At 36.1% G+C, this 20,846-nt stretch overlaps 1 protein-coding gene across 1 annotated transcript in view; it reads left to right on the top strand.

The window, feature by feature from the left end:
- The window catches only part of dock10 (dedicator of cytokinesis 10), a 264,702-nt gene that overhangs the window by 65,864 nt on the left and 177,992 nt on the right, over positions 1-20,846 (top strand). Inside the window, 1 exon segment of the mRNA XM_028794429.2 lies at positions 11,260-11,349. Within this exon segment, the coding sequence (XP_028650262.1) occupies positions 11,260-11,349 (90 nt within the window).

Here is a 20,846-nt window from a genome sequence, read left to right as displayed (position 1 = left end):
ATTACTTTTAGCATAAAAAAGGAGTGTTTAGATTGTTAACATTAAAGTTTAATAATACTTTGTGTATGTCATATATGTATGAGACAATCAAATCTCGATATATAAAGTACATTATATTCACTGCATGCAAAGTTGTGTTTATGTGAATATTTCTGGGGATGGGGGTCCATATCTTTCATCACATTCTTAAAGGGGTCCGTGACTCAAAAAAAGTTAAGAAGCACTGGTGTAGAAGAGGATCGCTGTAAAAGATTACTGAAATTTACTAAAGGCTGCCACAGTCACTGTACTTTGCAATGCCTGTGAGAATGATGTGTAAAAATGTCTGCACAAGTATCTTTGGCAAAGAAAGATTGTTTCTCTCCTACATGCTGAAAACAGCTGCCAGCAGACAGTTGATGTAGTGGCAAACTAACACACAGCTTTACGTACAATATAGTATATATCACAGAAATCTCCATAAAATTGGACAGATGTGAGTTCACAAAAATAGCATGAAAAATACAGATATGACTGCAGTCTCTGCTTTTGTAATTGCATTTTTAAAAGGTGGTGTCAGAGTGACACAAACATCCACCACAGTTAGCATAAGAGCAGATATTTGACTGTAAATTAGAAACATCCATTCATCCATTGTATAATCCATTTATCCAACTGAGAGTGGCAGGGAGTGGTTGCATATGCTAGCAGCACTGGACTTAAGTTGGAAATCAATCCATTATTATGGTAGGATTAGAAACAAATATTGTGAATTCTTTTTTGTCTTGCAACAATGTTATACTTCATGAAGCAATCCTGTAGAATTTTCAGTGAGATGCTGTGTGACAAGTTGAAGTTACTTATTTGGACTAATGTCTAACATAAGTGTCATGAGATATCGTATTGTTGCTTAGCAATGCTCACCCCCAAACTCTTTAAACATCAGATTAACATTTGTGTGGACACCTTAACTTTTATATTATTTCTGGAGCCTCATAATATTAGGTAATTTGAATCATACAATGTAAGAAACTCGCCCTTTGCTATTCCCAAGAAAGCACTCTTTCCTGTTTCCTACAGATGAAGGCGTGCACATGCACAGACAAATCATGTCTGCCTCCAATGCGTTTTAGGATTATTGTCACCATGACTGCCATCATAACTGAGAAACTGAGCATTGTACTGGCAGAAAAACAACAAATGACCATGGCTTAACAAAATGTTGGCACATAACAGGGAATTTTAACACAGAAAGCCAAGAATTACTGCATGAAAAAGCCTTCTTGCACAAAAACACATGCTTTAATGCACATCTCAACATGCACATAGGTATGAATCAGGCCTAAGAGATCATTGTTTTGCCAGCACTGGTGAGTTAAATGAATCAGTATGTAATGACACTATACAAAAGTTTCTCCAATACTAGACCAAGTTATGTATGGGGGCTCTCTTGAAAAATTCTGTGCTTGTTAGTTAGTTGATAAACACACTACTGGTGATTTTTAACTATATTTGGATTGCAAGGAAGATACTAAAGTGAACTTTTGCAATGAAACACAATAAAGCCCAAAACTGGAATATAAAATTTGCTGATTGCTGTGGTAGTTTTCTTGTGTCATGATTTTTACAGTTATAACACTAACATTAGTGCATCACAATGGGCTCCAAATTATTACAAGTGTGAGTAGTTCATATGATTTTCCTGTCCATTGCCACAAAGTAAGTGGCAACATTGTTAACTTATGCTGCAGGTCTGCTGGCTATTGATGTATGAAACATTTTTGCTGTATTATCAGATGCACCTAACACAAAAGGTAACAACTGCCCTCTTATGTTCTTTTCTTAATAAGATATAAGAAAAAATGTCAATAACATCTGTACAACTGTTACTTCCTTTTTGACTTGTCTGTATGGTACCCCACATATTCAACCTTTAACCTGGGACCTTAAATAACAGGGTGATTACTGACTGCTGCTGTCTTTACTTCCAAATCTTTACTTCAACTCTGTTTACCGCTAATAGAAAGCTTCAAAAGAGCATCCTCTTCTGCCCATAATGGATCACAGCTTCACAAGGAATAGACAATGTAGCTCTCGGTTACACTAGCAGCAAATCAAACACTTAAAATTGATAAGTATTTGCATCAGGAAGCTGCCTGCTATTCTGGACGATGACTCTTCACCTCCTGTATGAGGTCATAACTAAACAGAGGAGCACATTCAGTAACAGATTGAGACAACTACCTTGCTTCAAGGAGTGCTAAGTGAGGTAGTTTCTGCCCTGAGCCATGAGTCACGCCTCGGCTGAAGAGGTATTGTTCCCTGTGTGCTGGTCTAGCAAACATCTAAACTAGAAATGATGCTATGTGCAACATACTGTGCCAATGAGTGACATTATGTACTATGGAATTGTAACATCAGCATATGTAATTGTAATCACTTTACACTAGGTAAATACCTACACTTTGTTAATTTACTTATAAATAATCTATCTATCTATCTATCTATCTATCTATCTATCTATCTATCTATCTATCTATCTATCTATCTATCTATCTATCTATCTATCTATCTATCTAAATCAATAGCAGCAAATATAGGCTGTATAAAGAATTATTTATCCTGGGTGGGTTCATGCAGTCATGAGGTAGGCCAATTCTTTGGTTACAGATTAAATATCCTTAATTGACAAATGAAAAGAAAAAGATGTCTTACAAGAGATGAAGTTCCTTGGGAAGTGTCCAGCTGCTACAAAACATAGAAGACTCTTCCCAAAGAGTCCAGCTGAGCTGAGCTCTTTACAAAAATGTCAGAAAGCAGCAAATGAACTGAAAGAGGACACTTTCTGAAAAAATTCTAATAAAAAGATATCTCTCGACTCTTCTTCTTGCCCAAAATGAACAAATATGCAAATAAATCATCAACCTTCTTTGTTACCAGAGAACATATGGTTTCTCAAAACACAAAGAATGTTGCTAAATCATTATCACTAATTTAAAAGTTATCTTTCTGTGGGAATCAAATGCTGCACTTTCTAACTAAGCAAAATATTCTAAGTCCTGCTTTGTTTTTCAGCTTTCCCAGAATACATTGCACTAATGTTTAGCATGACATGACTTTCTGGCTTAAAGCTTATTACCTGAAATCCGTCAGCAGAAATGGTTGAATTATGCAGACCTTATCGCACAATATGTATTTAAGATGCAGGCACTGTAAGGTGGACATCCATCCTTACGGATTGGATGTTTTCCAAAATAAACTATACTTTTGGTTAGTGATTTAAATAGGGCGGCATGGTGGCGCAGTGGTAGCGCTGCTGCCTCGCAGTAAGGAGACCTGGGTTCGCTTCCCGGGTCCTCCCTTTATGGAGTTTGCATGTTCTCCCTGTGTCTGCGTGGGTTTCCTCGGTATCCTTCAATAAGGGCGTGCACAAAAAGGCGAGCTTCAAAAGGGCGACCTCAATTGGGCACAGCGAATAAAGGCGAGCTTCAAAAGGGCGACCTCAATTGAGCGCGGCGAGTAGATAATTTAGATAATAGTAGATAATAATAAAATATCTACGTGGCATTGCACATAATCTACAGCTTCAAGTGTAACACAACAATGAGTAAGAGCAGAAAACAACGAAATGTAGAGAGCTTTAGAAATAGTTCGTTAGAAGTTCATGCATTAATTAATTGGATGTTTTAATATTCTTGCTTTCGCCTTTTTATACGTTCAATCATTGCCTTTAGCTAATTAATTTTCTGTAATAATTTTGTTGCGTTTGCCTTTATTTGCTGCGCCCAATTGAGGTCGCCCTTTTGAAGCTCGCCTTTATTTACGCGCGACTTTATTCGCCGTCCCCAATTGAGGTCACCCTTTTGAAGCTCGCCTTTTTGTGCGCACCCTTATTGAATAGAACTGGTTTCCTCTGGGTGCTCCGGTTTCCTCCCACAGTCCAAAGACATGCAGGTTAGGTGTACTGGTGATTCTAAATTGTTCCTAGTGGGTGTGTGTGTGTGTGTGCCCTGCGGTGGGCTGGTTCCCTGCCCGGGGTTTGTTTCCTACCTTGCCCCCTGTGTTGGCTGGGATTGGCTCCAGCAGACCCCCGTAACCCTGTAGTTAGGATATAGCGAGTTGGATGATGGATGGATGGATTTAAATAATGGAAGAATATATAGGTTGAAAGAACATTAAAACTCTTGCTTTAAATACCTACCTCTTGATTTTTGAACTGAAGCCAGATATTTGGTCTTTCTGGTTTTGACCCTGAATATTTTTTAATACTTTTTAGGTTCATGTCCATTTCCCATTCCATTCCCTTCTTTTTGAACAATATGCTTATTGATCCTTTAGTGTATGTACAAAATCTCTTTGCATGAATTCAGCTTGAAACAGTAAGACACAAGTATGGCAGCATGGGGTGTTATGAAAAACAGGAAATCTATCGATATTGATTCTCTGCTGAAACCTGTACATTCTCACATTTTATTTCATTTTGCAAAATGTTTTTATTGACTGCTCTGAGATAATTCTCATTGAACTTGGAAAGTGATACAATTAGAAAATACCCCACATAAAATAAAAGAAAATATCCAAGATATGTTATTAAAGAAAAGCATGGTTGTTGGGCTTTCGTGGTAACTTCACCCCTAGCTCCATCTTTTTTTTATTGTTATATCCTTGATCTCTTTCACATTTTTGTTTCAATCAATTTCAATTTAAAAATAGATGGCACCCTTAATTGGTTTATATTTGTTACAGTTGCAGTTACCTGAAGAGTAATGAAAGAGCCTTGATGCCTCACCTCTTTGCTGTAGCATTTGACTTTGGCCCCAAACCACATGGCAGTTGCCACTGAGTTGATTTTCTATTATAGCATAGTCTTTTTGGATCACTTTTGTTTTTTAATTTGGCTTGTTTAGTAACCACTAAACCTACAGCATGTTGTTGCTACCTTCAGTTTGTGATTCGTATACTTTAAAATTGAGATTATTTAAGTATTGGCATAATAGATATTGGATTTAATTTTTTCTGGCTTTGTCTTTTCATTTTTTACAGGATTGTGCATTTTTTGTTGTTTTTTTTTCTTGGACTTACTAAGTTATTCCTCCTTTTTTTAACTTAGTTTCATTCCTCTCTTTGCACAAATTTCTGAGTGAGTCCTTCTCTTTGGACTTTCCTTGTGTATTTTATTTTTATAGTTGTATATATTAGTAAAAAAAAAAATCAGTGACTTGTTTATTTCTGCATTAAGGGGATTTTTTAACATTTAGGTTTATTCTTAAGGCTGGCTCACTAGCAGTGGTACTTTGTTGTCCATACCCTGCCCAACCATAGCAGATATTGAAGTAAAAATGATCAATGTCTGTACAATTCAGCTAGTTACATTCTCTTGTAAAAGAGTTTTATACACTGTAAATGGTATAATCTTGCATTGAGCCCATGGTCACACGATATGCTTCGGTTCCGTGGTGCTCTTGAACAAGAAAAGTAAGCCAGGAAATATGACATTCTATTTTTTAACCAATTTTAATACTCTGATGGAGGCATGGTGGCTCAATAGTTAGCACAACTGCTTTACAGATCAGGACATTTATTTGTTTCAATTTACTACTGTTTATGTTGTGTTTTATTGTATTTAATTCTGTTTATTTTATTTTATGTTTATTGTATGTTTTAATGTAAAGCAGTTTGGCTACAGCATTACTGAGATTGTTTTAAACTTGCTGTATAACTAAATATACATTATAGGAAAAGACAGATTTTGCAATCAGAATTTGACCTATTGACAACACAGGAAACAGAAAAGTTCATCTTTAAATCGCAACATCAATACTATGAACATGGAAAGAAGGCTAATAAGATCTTAGATCAACAAATCCATAAGCAGGAAGTTCACAGCGCAATAAAAGAAATTACCAACACAGGTAGAAATAAAATCACTGACCATAAAAAATATAACCCACAGATTTAAAGGGTACTCTAAGTCCTAATATTCTACTCAGTTTAAAGCTGATAAGACATCAATCAGTCATTCTCCAACCTGCTATATCCTAACACAGGGTCTGCTGGAGCCAATCCCAGCCAACACAGGGCGCAAGGCAGGAAACAAATCCCTGGGCAGGGCACCAGCCCACCGCAGCTGATAAGACATAATCTAATTAATTCTTGGACACATTACAAATGTCACAGCTAGATACTCTTAGAGCAGAAGACCTGGATAAACCTCTGACACTCTCAGAATTACTAGATGATAAACTCACTCCAATGTGAGAAAGTAGCCGGCCCTGATGGATACCCAGTGGAATTTAAAAAAAAAAATTTTCAAATAAGTTAGCTCCACTACTATTAGCAACGTTTATAGAGGCTGAAGACAATAAACTTCTACCTTAAACTTTTTTCCAAAAAAAATTACAAAATTACAATGGGCATCATACTCTATGTAGAAGGATTGGGAAAGTGCTTCCCTGTATAAGACCAAACTGAATTTATTCAAGGCAGACAATAGCTTCTAATCTTCAACATTTGTAATATACTCACCCATAAAATCTAACATACTGTATCAGAGATCTTAATATCTTTGGATGCAGAAGAAGCATTTGACATGGTTGAATGGGACTACCTATTCACCAAATTTCACAAATTCACAGAATTGTGTTTCACCCAAATATATCTGCACGGATAAAACTACTTTATACCAGTCCAGAAGCATCTGTCTTTTTTAACAACATAATCTCAAACTACTTCAGACTAGAACATGGTACACAACAAGGATGTCCCCCTATTACCATTGCTTTTTGCAATCACCATTGAGACATTGATCATTCACTTTCAAAATGTATCAGAGATAAAGGGGATTACCAGAGAAGGACTTGAACAGAAAATATAACTATAATCAGACGATATGGTACTGTATATATCGGACACACAAATGTCCATACCAGCCCCTGAAATGAAGGGATTGTGTTAAAAAAATGCTTTGGTTGCCTCACATTTTCATGCAATCGTTTTGTTCACCCCACTGAATTAAAGCTGAAAGTCTGCACTTCAACTGCATCTGAGTTGTTTCATTTAAAATTCATTGTGGTAATGTACAGAACCAGAATTAGAAAAAAGTTGTCTCTGTCCAAATATTTATGGACCTAACTATATGTCTGTTTATAAAGATGTGTTTTCCCTTTGGCATTTAAGATTCTTTTTCAGATAATCAGTGTGAAATATAGCAAATTAAATCCACTGTGATTCAGTGCTGTAAAACAATAAAATATGAAAAATGGGGCAAGTACGTTTTATAGACACGGTACATACATAATCACTCTTTGGAAGTCACAGGGATTAGGAAATGTACCTATCTATCTATGTCTGTGGGCTCAGAGGTATTGGAATGTGGAGCGAACACCTGTTTTCCATTTCATAGGAAACAATCATCATACAGATGAGTATAACTTTGCCCATGTGTATCAGGTACAGTCACATGCATTGTTCCCTTAAGCTTAAGCCGTACTGAGTCCCAGCCTGGTGTTCTAAAAATCAGCTCAGTTTAGGCCCCGGTTGTATTTATATTAATACAATACATTCCAATGCATTGCAACATGTTCCAATGGTGAGCTGCACACAATGATAGCTTGCATGAAGATGTCACTTCCTGTTCGGTGGTGTTTAGTAGAGGAAATGGAGTAAGATGCAACTCTACAATTAGATGAATATTTATAAAAATGTTTATACAGTCATATGAAAAAGTTTGGGAACCCCTCTTAATTCTTTGGATTTTTGTTTATCATTGGCTGAGCTTTCAAAGTAGCAACTTCCTTTTAATATATGACATGCCTTATGGAAACAGAAGTATTTCAGCAGTGACATTAACTTTATTGGATTAACAGAAAATATGCAATATGCATCATAACAAAATTAGACAGGTAGATAAATTTGGGCACCCCAACAGAGAGATATTACATCAATATTTAGTTGAGCTTCCTTTTGCAAATATAACAGCCTCTAGACGCCTCCTATAGCCTTTGATAAGTGTCTGGATTCTGGATGGAGGTATTTTTGACCATTCTTCCATACAAAATCTTTCCAGTTCAGTTACATTTGATGGCTGCCGAACATGGACAGCCTGCTTCAAATCATCCCATAGATTTTTGATGATATTCAAGTCTGTGGGACTGTTACGGCCATTCTAGAACATTGTACTTCTCCCTCTGCATGAATGCTTTTGTAGATTTCGAACTGTGTTTTGGGTCATTGTCTTGTTGGAATATCCAGCTCCTGCGTAACTTCAACTTTGTGACTGATGCTTGAACATTATCCTGAAGAATTTGTTGATATTGCGTTGAATTCATCCGACCCTTGACTTTAAGAAGGGCCCCAGTCCCTGAACTAGCCACACAGCCCCACAGCATGATGGAACCTCCACCAAATTTGATAGTAGGTAGAAGGTGTTTTTCTTGGAAAGTGGTGTTCTTCTTCTGCCATGCAAAGCGCTTTTTGTCTTGACCAAATAGCTCAATTTTTGTCTCATCAGTCCAAAGCACTTTGTTCCAAAATAAATCTGGCTTGTCTAAATAAGCATTTGCATACAACAAGTGACTCTGTTTGTGGCGTGAGTGCAGAAAGGGCTTCTTTCTCATCACCCTGCCATACAGATGTTCTTTGTGCACATTGCGCTGAATTGTAGAGCGATGTACAGATACACCATCTGCAGCAAGATGTTCTTGCAGGTCTTTGGAGGTGATCTGTAGGTTGTCTGTATTCTCACAATCCTATGCATATGCCACTCATGGTATTTTTCTTGGCCTGCCAGACCTGCTGGGTTTAACAGCAACTGTGCCTGTGGCCTTCCATTTCCTGATTCCAATCCTTACATTTGAAACTGACAGTTTAAACCTTTGAGATAGTTTTTTGTAGCCTTCCCCTAAACCATGATACTGAACAATCTTTGTTTTCAGATCTTTTGAGAGTTCCTTTGAGGACCCCATGCTGTCACTCTTCAGAGGAGAGTCAAAGGGAAACACAACTTGCAATTGACCACCTTGAATACCTTTTCTCATGATTGGACACACCTGTCTATGAAGTTCAAGGCTTAATGAGTTAATCCAACCAATTTGGTGTTGCAAGTAATCAGTATTGAGCAGTTACATGCATTCAAATCAGCAAAATTACAAGGGGACCCACATTTGTGCACAGCCAGTTTTTCACATTTGATTTGATTTTATACAACTAAATACTGCTTCACTAAAAATCTTTCTTCGGAAAACACCCCAGTACTCAGATGTTCCTAGGAAATGAAAGACATACCACTGTTATATTTTTTGTTGAAAGTAGAGTCAATTATTATGCAGGCTGAGGGGGGTTCCCAAACTTTTTCATATGACTGTATATATACTGTATATGTGTGTGTGTGTGTTTGTGTGTGTGTATTTCCCTTTTCTTATGCATATAAACTGGTTAATTCATTTTTCTTTGCAAACAATGTGAGTGTGGTGGTTGGTAGTTGTTAAGAAAAAATTATGCTGCACATAATTTTAATCAGTTGCATGGTATTTTTGGGAAAGAGTAGTTTCAAACCTTATTGTGATAGTGACCATCAGTTATGACTCTACTTTAGATTCCTGCTGTCTGTGTGAATAAATGTTCAATTTAGTGTTTGCGTATAATCACAGAATGAGACTAACCACAGTAATTTGGTTGTACTCTAGCACTAAATGACTTTTATGATTCAGTGTCACAAGGACATTTTTTGTAATGTTTTCTTTTCACTTAGCCTAATCCTTTGCTTGAAAACTGTGAAGATCCATGGTCTTTCCATTCTTACTTGGGCCAGGATTCCTGATGGCACCTTGTCTAATTTAGTGATCACATTTTAGAATTATTTATTATGGAAAGGGCAGATGGGAGAACAACAGGGACAAGGGAATTCTTACCTTATTTAATTTGTGTTAATGAAATATTGAGTCTCCTGCCTAGAGCCTTTTCAACCATCTGTTTGTAGGAGAGCAACCAAAAGAAAACTGGAGGGTGAATAGTGTGTTTTTTAAACATTACTAAAGGAGCTCAACACTTTACACTTTCCTTTACAAACAAAATCCATCTGTCATTTTCTTTTCCATGCATACTAGTTCCTGGGCAGAATGGGTTCAGGCAAAGGCCTGTAAGACGTACACTTTCCATGATATCCCTTGCATATTTATCTTTGAATCCTAGCTGATGTCCTGATACAACAAGCATTATTAAATGAATCATAACACAAAATACTCTAGAAATTAGAATATAGAACAAAAATCCTAGTCTTACCTGCTGCAATTAGTAAGCCTTTTAAAGCAGCAAAATGGTAACCCCATACCTAAACATCCATCCATTTTCCAAACCCTCTTCTGAGCTAAAGACGATGCTGGCAGAAGTGGTTGCAAGGAAGTAATAGGAGGAAACACTAGTGCAAAACTCATTACTATTCATAGTCGGCAGTAAGCTGGCATGAATGTCTTTGAGATATGTGAGGAAACAGGAGCATCAAGAGAAACCCCACACAGACACTGGGAGAATGTACAAACTCTACAGAGACAGCGATTAGGCCAGTAGTTGAACTCTGATAACCACAGTTGTGAGGTAGCAGGGTGAATCACTATGTCAACATCCCATCTCACATTCAACCTTGAACAAATAGAAGATAAATAAATAAACAATAAAATATGGATCAAAGACAAAACCTTTTAGAATCAGATTGAAGAGTCAGACGAAAACCTTATGACCAAATTGTAAAACACACTCTGCTGAGTGAGATAAGTTAGTGACTTACATGGGCCCCTCACAACTTCCCCACACCCATGGTTCAATATTTTTCACGATGAACCATTCTCTCCTGTGCCTGTAATGTTTGCATCAATTTTGGAGACATTATCTATTTAGGCTCTCTGAGGTTCCTGATTTCAAAGTTTCTAGTTTCTGCTTTCCTCTCTCTAGATCTGCAACCTAGCCGAATAACTAGCATGCTGAAATGAGAAATACAGGTGACTCTGTCAAATCATATGCCAGTGATAATCCTCACTTACACACTCACACAGACAGATAGAGATACACTCAGTTACTCAAAGTCACGTGCACAAGCTGTGTTCATGCACAGAATCACAGAGACACACACACACACACACACAAAAACTGCCAATCAGTTTTTTGACTTCTCATTCTAGTACATTTTAATAAGTATTTAAAAAAAGAAATTGCACTGCTTCAATTAATGGCAACTTTAATAAACTTAATAACCAAGATGAAAATTCTGTGTGTTTGTTTATTTTGTAGATCTCTACAGTGTCCTGGGATAGGCCGACATTGTACTCAACAGTTCCTGAAGGGGCTGAAATGCAGGCTGAGAGTCTGCTAGTTAAGGAGGTAAGCCATTTAATGGTTGATTAATGTCAGTGTCGTGCACTCTGCTTTAAAGGGGTTAACATGCATTTTTTATATTATGATTCCATAGGCACGATGAATATTCAATTGAAGTTTGCCATAATATTGTAAATAATATGTTGCTTCAAACAATGCAATAAAGTCACTCAAGACTCCCAACTGCTGGGGAGCATCAATGCTTTTCTGTTGTTTTGCCTCTTAAAATATGAGGTGTATTGTCTAAGCTACAAAACAGTAGAGAAGAACTCAGTTCTCCTGTTTTATTTGTCCTGTTAAGTGTGATTTCTTCTTACTGTTATTAGTTATCTCATGTCTCCCTGATCCCTGTGCTTGACCTGCCTTTAAAATTTTCTTTATGTCACTCATCCAATGAGAAGTTTGTTCACCCCTTACAAATCAAGGTACACCCCTACCCCATATCAATTATAGGACCCCATTCCTCCTGTTTCTTCATAGTACATCATTGCCAGATTCCATGTCACATTATCAGTACTAGAAAGAGTAATAATAATTTTTGTTTGTTGTTTGTGCATTTGGGCACTGTTTTAATTAATGCAAGTAGATCTAGCAGGGGATATGTTTTTGTCAAGAGGAAGTTAATGGTGTAATTTTCATCCCAAAATGTTTCCTACTTTAAGAGTGACTACAAAATATACAGTACAGCTCAACATGGGAAAATATGGGTGACTAATTACTTAGAACTGGGTCGTCTTCTCACCTGTTGTTCTCAATCTGCCAAGAAGTATCAGACATAATTTCAGTATTAGAGCTCAAATTCAGAAGGCACAGTTTGTGTAGCAGAAGCTCCAGGACTAATTTTTTACCTAAAATACCTGGGAGATTGTGACATCACATAAATTCTGAGTGCAATTCTGTGTCCATCTTTATTTTGAAACACCCCAATTCCAAGGAACAGTTGCAGTCAAAATACCAGCAAGAACTCATCACTAGTGATTACTTTTGTTTAGATGCCCTCACCGGCTTCTGTAAGGAGTATGATTTCTTATTCATACAACACATAACTCTCATTTTCCTTCCCTAGTGCCTGCAGTTTCCTGTATGCTATCTGCAACCTGTTTAGGTCATATAAGCAGTTTTTTGTGTGAACATTGTTCACAAATGAATTTCACATTTTTGAGAACTTTGGCATCAGCTATTTCACTTTGTAAGTTGAAATCAGAATTTGCACTGAATGTAAACTTTTATGTGCATTCTTTTCCTCCATTTCCTAATATTAAAAATATAGAGTTATTATAGTGGAAAATTGTCTATAGGAAAAAAAGGGAGGAGTTTGAGAAGATCAAATTACTGCCATACAAAATGAGGCACAGTACAATTGGACTACTTTTCCAATAAGAAATTTTGGAAAATATTGTTGAGATAGTTAACTGAGCATTCCAACACAGCTTTTAAAGCTAAAAATTACAGATAATTTATATAGTACAAATCAGTAATTGTTTGATACATAAAGAAACAGTTGCTTAATGGCATTTAATGAAGCAATTTTTCTTACTTTGAGAAGACAAAGGGTCTTGCTTGTTGTTGCTGTAGGCTTTGAGGTCCACTGTATTCTAAATGGAAGAGGAGTAAGATTGATGAGCAGGATTATCAGGTACTACATCCTTTCCTGAAATAAAATACTTTAAACACATCTTGTGGTGCTTAATCAATAGCTAAGTGGAGCAACACCAGGTCATCATTGAAAGCAACATATAAAGCCTCACATTCATTCACATTTAATATCTTTTAATTTCCATCATTAACATATAGGACCAGTGTGTGCCATATTTGCACTTTTTAGTTATTTAATATTTACTTATTTTATCAGTCATTGTTTTGTTTCATTGGCCTAGGAGAGAAGATTTCTACCAATACAGAAAATTAACTTTTAGTAATGCATGACCATATAACAAATGTATTTTATTTAATAGTGACAAAACTCAAATCAATATTGTCACTTTTAACATGAATGAAAAAATAATTTTTGTGAGCAAGAACTTTACTTCAAATTTTAAATCCCACAACCCAACATTCCAAAGAAAATTGCATGATCATTAACAACTTTAATTGACATGAACTTGCAGTGGTAAGACTACTCACTTTTCTCATAAGTGCATTTAATAGGCTGGCTCAGCAGTTTCAAATGTAAAAAAATAAACTAGGATGTACTGTATAAATCATATCTATATCATTTTTCAGGTCAATTTTCCTTCTCTATTTTTTAATCAGTAACAGTAAGACTGACAGTATTGCTGAGAAGGTTCAGAATTCACAGATTTTAAAGTTGATGTTAGTTTTTCTTAATTACATTCATCTTGTAATGGTATTTTTTGTGGTCTTATAATTTTCGCATTCCCAAATCCTGATACTTATCAATGTCCCCTCCAAGATAAGAAACTCAATGGCTGTTTTCAATTTCGGAGAAAACTAATTTCAAATTTAGGTTAAGCACATTCCATACAAACACGACAATATTTATTTTAATTGATTGTGGGCTTTATTTGAAATTTTGTCTAATTTAATAGTTTTTTAAACTTTGGGAACTGGGTCTTTGCCTTTTGTAAAAATGTATTTTATCTTTTTTTTATATAATATCTTATTATCTTTTTTTCAGTCTCTGGTTTGGCTAATCCCTTTTTAAATGTTGAGATTTAATTTTTTAGGTTGTTGGCAGTCTCTAATTTTAGCCACAGACGGAAACACAAAATACTCATTTGCTCACATTATGTGTGATCTTATTTTATTCAAAATATTTCAATAGTTTTATATCATATATCTTATTTCCTTTTTCTTATGTTAGCTTTATTATTTTTATTTTCTCACTGTTTTTAACCATTTTCCTGTTATTTTCTCATTATTATGGAATCAATGGTTTAATCTCCATGAATGTGAGAAGTTAAAAAAAATTTCATTATTCATCCACTCAGCAGTCATTAAAGCCAGTTAATCCAGGGGGAGAAAGACCATATTATTTCTGCATTAAGAATAGGAGTAAAGGGAGTTAGTCACAGATGGGTTGGGCATAAATGTGATATATGCAATATATTTTAATGGTGTAGTATAACTTTCTTCTGGCTTGAAATATGAAGAGTTTTGACTAGGAAAACTGTTTGAATTTTGAAACTGAATACTGAAATTGAGGAGATGTACATAAAAACTTACTGCCAAAATGTGAATTTTTTCTCTGCTGAAAGCAAAAGACTCTGCAAGAAAAATCTAATAGATCCTTCTTGTAAAGCTCTGTTGTACAAAGAGAACCATATTCTGTCACTTTTGCTTCTAATAGAAAACATGTTTCTTAATGTGTGCAAGTGAGTACCTGAACAGGTGGTTGCAACACTGACTATGGAGTGGAGTTCTAAGATGGGCACTGTTGTATCACTACTGTATACTCACACCATGATGGAGCTGGCAGACAGTGTCAGATGAAGCACAGGAGACATGACATTTTCAGTTTTTCTTTCTACAAACAAAATCACATTTTAGCAACAGAAATCTTTCCGGAGCACCACGAACTACAGAATTCATTATCAGTGGATTCTCCAAGTGAAATTTTAATTGTTATGGGTTCAGTAACTTGGATATTAATATTTATGTCGAATGTGTTATTTTCCTGGAGCCTAAGTTATTGGATGTTTATTTACAGCTACCCACACTACAGGAGAAGCACAATTGCTCTTCACGTTTGTCTAAATGACATTGTCCTTCTGGAAAAATGAAAAGGGTCCTTTGAATACCTGGATACAATTGTCAGTCGAATGTGAAGGAAGCTCTCCTTGTCCCTCTGCTCCAACCAATGACAGATACCAATCAGTTTAGTGGACTACTGTCACTGAAAACAAAACCTGGATAAAAGACTGGCATCTGCCACACAAGATTTGCTTCGTTGATCATTTTATCTCACTTAGGTGGCGGTCACTGTTTTCAAGCTTGATAGTAAACCTCTATCAGGGGTCGGCAACCCGCGGCTCTGGAGCCGCATGCGGCTCTTCAGCCTCCTTGTAATGGCTCCTTTTGGCCTTGACAAAAAAAAAAAAAAAAAACATGAAAATGAATAACGGCAATTTCTTAATTTAATTTGTATATAATATATGTAATATATATAATGTTTATTTACTACTACTACTGTTATACACTTTAACATCTAATTTTTATTTTTATTTATAATTTGTCAACTAAAATATGCGTCACATCTACGTCTATAGCCCTCGCCTTTACCTGCAGGTGGCTTCTGGAGTGTGCGACCCCTGCACTAACCATGAATAAATCCCAAAAATGAAAAATCCCAGAAGAGAACAGAGAGTTTAATTCTGCGTGGACAGAAGCATTTGCCTTCACCGCCAACGACGCTGGCTTACCGGTGTGCTTAATATGTGGCGATAAATTATCGAACAACAAAAAATGTAACGTTGAAAGACATTTTCGAAACAAGCACTCAGCATTCACTGAAAAATACCCAAGTGAAGATGAGCGAAAGAGAGCAATTTCGGAACTGCAACGGAACGCTGAACAGAGCAAACATACTTTCAAAAAGTGGATCACTTCTCCACAATCAACTACAGCTGCTAGTTTTGTGGCAGCTCAAGAGATCGTAAGGAGGGGTAAGCCGTTCACAGACGGAGAATACATGAAAGAATCGTTCATAAAAATATCAGAGCATCTATTCTCTGACTTTAAATGTTTTGGTGTTTGAGCGCATGATGACAGTGTTTGCCAGAGATGTACAGAAAGGTACACTCTCTCACTTCCCCTCCCTGAGAGAGTTCAAAGCAGTGAACATTCAAATAAATTGTGATTATTTCCACCGTACAATTATTGCAATGCAAGCTGCATTAGAGAAAGATTCAGTGAGTTCAGAAAGAAAAAAAACTCTCTCCTTCCCTGGACATCGACCCATCCCTGCTGAACACATCCGCATTCACAGGAGTAAGTAAGCCCGATCTAGAAATTGAACTGGCCGCATAGCGGATAAAGATTTATGGGTGTCCAAGTTCAAATGCCTGACAGCGGATCTTGAAGAAGTCGCCCGTCAGAAGGCTACTCTCGCTAAAGAGCACAAATGGACTGATATTGAAAACCTCCCCAAACCCGACAAACTTGTTTTCAATACATGGAGTGCCATTCCCGAAACATATATGAACATGAAAAAATATGCATTTGGAGTCCTGTCCATCTTTGGCTCAACATACTTATGTGAGCAAGTTTTCTCAAGAATGAACTTCATAAAGTCCAAATATCTCTCCCACCTCACACATGAGCCTGCAGTCCTGTGTGAAGGTCAAAGTCACATCGTATAGCCCCGACATAGAACAACAACAACATTTATTTATATAGCACATTTTCATACAAAAAGTAGCTCAAAGTGCTAGAGATGATCTGCAGCGAACTTCAGAAACAGAAGTCACATTAAACAGGTGAGAACAATAGCATTTAATAGGCTAATATTTTAAAAAAAAAAAAAAAAACACATTTATTTCAGACCCGGAGCTGATGTAGGTTTTTTTGTATGTTCAGGTGCTTCAGTTGATTGCTGGCTGAGAGGGAAACCTGAAGAGGATGAGAGCACACTGAAATGGAATTTTATGTTTACTTTTTTAAAGCTGCTAAGCTACAGCTAAATGTTTTATTTATATTAAAGTGGGCTAGTTTTTATTTTAATTTTATACAGGTATAGGAAGGACTCAAATAGGCCTGCAGAGTTCAGTTACATTTATTTCAAAGTAGGCCTACACATGCACACTGCACTTCTGTTTGTTGTATTCCGTGGTTGTAACATGTAAAATCTAAAAAAAAGATTAAAACTTTTAAAAGTTTATAAGCTGTGTTATGTTTTGCGGCTCCAGACTATTTTTCTTTGGAGGAAGAGGGAGCAAAATGGCTCTTTTCATAGTGAAGGTTGCAGACCCCTGCTCTAGTTCATAAGGCGTATTATACTATCTGTAAAAATTGAAAAGCCATTACAACATAAAACCCAGAGCTGTAGCTAAGCAGACACAATGTTTTGATAAAACCTTTGTGATGTGAGAAATGGGGTCAATAGTATGCTGTTAGTTAAAACTCTTCCATCTCAAGTGTTTCATTCTTCGATAGCTGTATGCCCACTTAATCAGCTTAATCATGCTTTACTATACAGTATGTAAGGCCCCTTCATCATAAGTAATCTGACTGAGCTAAGCCTGATTCTACATTTCTTACAATCAGATGGTTATGTTCTGGAATCTCACTTCCAATTACAGATTTGCACACACTAAACATCAGGAGAGCTGAGGAGAAAAAAGAGTGGAATATCTCTTTGTGACTAATGATAACTGGAAAAATGCTTTAGGAAAATTTTGATCTATTCAATATATTACCCTTTCTGTAACATATGCCTCTGCTCTTTATGTTTATGTATGGCTATTCCAAGCATAATTTCAATTTGTTTGAGATATGTATTAATTAATTTACATATTAATAGTTCTTTAAACACCAGAAATGTGGAATTCATTATATTTATAGACAGCTAGTGTCTAGTCAAAAGGACATATCTTACTTCTGCTTCACATTAGCAGCTTAAAATATCACCTTTTCTGGATCAATCTGTCACATAACTATTTCTTAACAACAGTCTGCTGTTTGAGTCAAAAAATTATAAATAGACTCTCAAAAGAAACTTCTTTATTTCAAACGCAGCAGAGAAGTGCAATTGGTTTAAATAATGTTCCTTCTTCAGGTTTGCTCTTCTGTTGTAACCATTGTTTGAATAGCAAACATAAAAATCCTTGACATTGCTCTAAATGAGTGGTCTGATGTCAAGTGGTTCCCAGAGGCAAGGGCTACACCAGGATGGTCCAGCACAGAACAAAGCCCAATGTCAAGCCTCTAGTTAAAAGATGAAGCCACGCTTAAAGAGTGAGAAGCACTGCCTGTGCCAGTGTAGAACCATGTGGCTTCTAGAAGTCAGTATGTTCCTAGAAAAGGACAGAGCCACTACTAAAGAGTTCTGGTGGAAACCTGTAATGATATCCAAAGAATGTAGAGAACAGGCAGTTCAACAGACATTATAGATAGAGTGAAGCCAATAAGGGAAATTAAAAGTTTGCAGGACCTCCTTTCTGATCGATGGCAGCAAATAGCCACTATCTTGGGTAGCTGGGGTCAGGTTGCTTGTTCAAAAAATCTATGTAATACCACAATCAGGAGAAAGAAAATAACATAAAGACAAGATGTTGTCATTCTACTACCACAAAATAGCAAAAGGTGTTAAGCCTTCAAAAATAGCCACAGAAAACAGGCCATAATCCTGACTGCCCTACCCTGGGTTGCCTGACCCTAGAAAACTGGGAGACTAAACAAAGAGAACTGGAAATAACTAGAAAGGTCCCAAATATGTAAAGAATATCAAAAAAATAAAAGAAATCTGGAAAAAATTCAAGCTGCAATATAATGACAAAACAAGATTCCTTATTAAAGATTTTTATTAACAGAAGGTAAAATAGTAAGAATAACAAAAATGCTTAAATACAGCAAAAAAGAGTTGCCTAAGGTAACCAAGTTCATTCTACAATCTGAGAGCAGCAATCCAAGAACAAGAGCAAGAATATCTCAAAAAACAGAAATCCAACCAAAAACAGGAAACTCCTAATGGACAGATTCAAAGAACCACAAGGAAGTCACTTTCCCAGCCTTCCTTTAAAGTCAGGGGTGGTTTCTTAGCTGTGAGGTAAAAGTGGCCCTGCTTCTTGGGGATCCACCTACAAATCATAACGGAACATAATTACACACATAAAAAATTAAATAATAAATAAAGTGTAGAGAATTGTCCTGAGTCCTAATAATGACTCAAAATGTCAACTGGGCAGTTGGGGTGTATCAATGAAACCCTTGTCACAAAAAATGCAAATATAGAATCTTTAACAATAAAAAGCTTTATTTTTATAAAAATGCTCTGTGTCACAAAATAAGGTTAGAGGTTCATAAAAGGCCAATGGATTTGCCTGAAACATCAAAGACAGTCCAAAGCAAACAATGTCCCAATACATAAATCAAATATCCAGTAAAGAACAAAAGCACAGAAAAATCATACAGGACACTCACAAACACAAACGCATTCAATGAACTGCAAGGGATTGTTGGTTTTCCTTAACTTTTATAGGGCACCCTTGATGGTAATGAATAGGTGGCCCTGCCTCCTAGGGAACCACCCATAAAATACGTAAAACATGATGGAAAAATGGAAATTAAATAATATTCAAAACTAATAAGAAACACAGAATGATGCAAATAATTAACATAAGTAAAACTTTTAACATAAAAGTATCAAAAATGGACAAAAAGAACATAAACAATGAATGTGTACACCAGCCAGAACCTTGCTGAAAGTTAAGAATAAAATTAGAATAAACGAATAAAATAAGAATAAAATTAGCAGACAATGCATAATTAGACAATAAACCAATTAACAATATTGAAAAATGAAAAAAAGGCAGAAAAAAAGAAATTTAAATGTAATTCAGGGAAACCTAGCAAAAACAGCACCAGAAGGTGAAAAACAGAAAAGCTAACCAAAGCAGAAGTCAAAAGTTGGAATATCCTAATTAACAAGAATTTGGCTAATTAGAAAACATAGATCTGATTAAGGAGGCAAAAATCCTAAATCTGAATAAATGTGAATCACAAGTCAGTTCCCTTACTGAAGGTTCTATCATGAATCTGAAAACCTTAATGCAGTTCACACTGTTAAATAAACAAATAAATAGTAATAGTAAACCTATATAGCAGTGGCCTGATAAATTCTGACTTGCCAGGACTTCCACTAAATACACAGTGATAACAGGGCTCAGCTGTCAATAAACAATCAAAATGACAGTTCTTGGGAATGAGAAAAAGACACAAAATGGTGGTATACACTAATGTTGTAAAAATGGCAATTAAAAATAATGAGTCCATAATGAAAATGTAGGCAAAAATTAAACACACTAATGAATTCAGCATCTTTGTAAACATCCCAGATCATTACAAAATGCCAAGGAGACTAATAGTGCAATAGAAAGGGACACAATGGGACACTAGCCTGGTGTCCCTTGTTCAAAAGTAAGGCATCCTAATTGTGGAATTGATTCTGGTGCTTGACTAATAGTGATTCCAAAGTGATGTTTAAGGTGGTTTTAGGAGCCAGAGTCAAGCGCTGAGCTGAGGAGAAAGCTCATTTGAAGCGAGGAAAAGAATCTACGGTCAAGAGCATTGACCTGCTACTTTTTTGTTTTATGTAATTTCTAAACAGATTTGAACATTTTGTTTTTAAATATTTGTTTATCTTTGTGATGGTGGCATTTTCTCAACCACATTTTATAGGAGTTATTGCTGTTCCTACAGACATTTTTGCAACTTTTTTTTGATGGTAGCTAGCACATTGTTTACTTATGGCTATTGCCGGTCATCTTGCTTGTTATGTCATTAAGATGGCAGCATGGTAGGCATTGCATTCTAGCTTTGTGATA

Source organism: Erpetoichthys calabaricus, chromosome 2 (assembly GCF_900747795.2).
Source record: "Erpetoichthys calabaricus chromosome 2, fErpCal1.3, whole genome shotgun sequence".
In the NCBI taxonomy this organism is placed as follows: Eukaryota; Metazoa; Chordata; class Cladistia; order Polypteriformes; family Polypteridae; genus Erpetoichthys; species Erpetoichthys calabaricus.
This window is presented reverse-complemented; position numbering and strand designations above follow the sequence as displayed.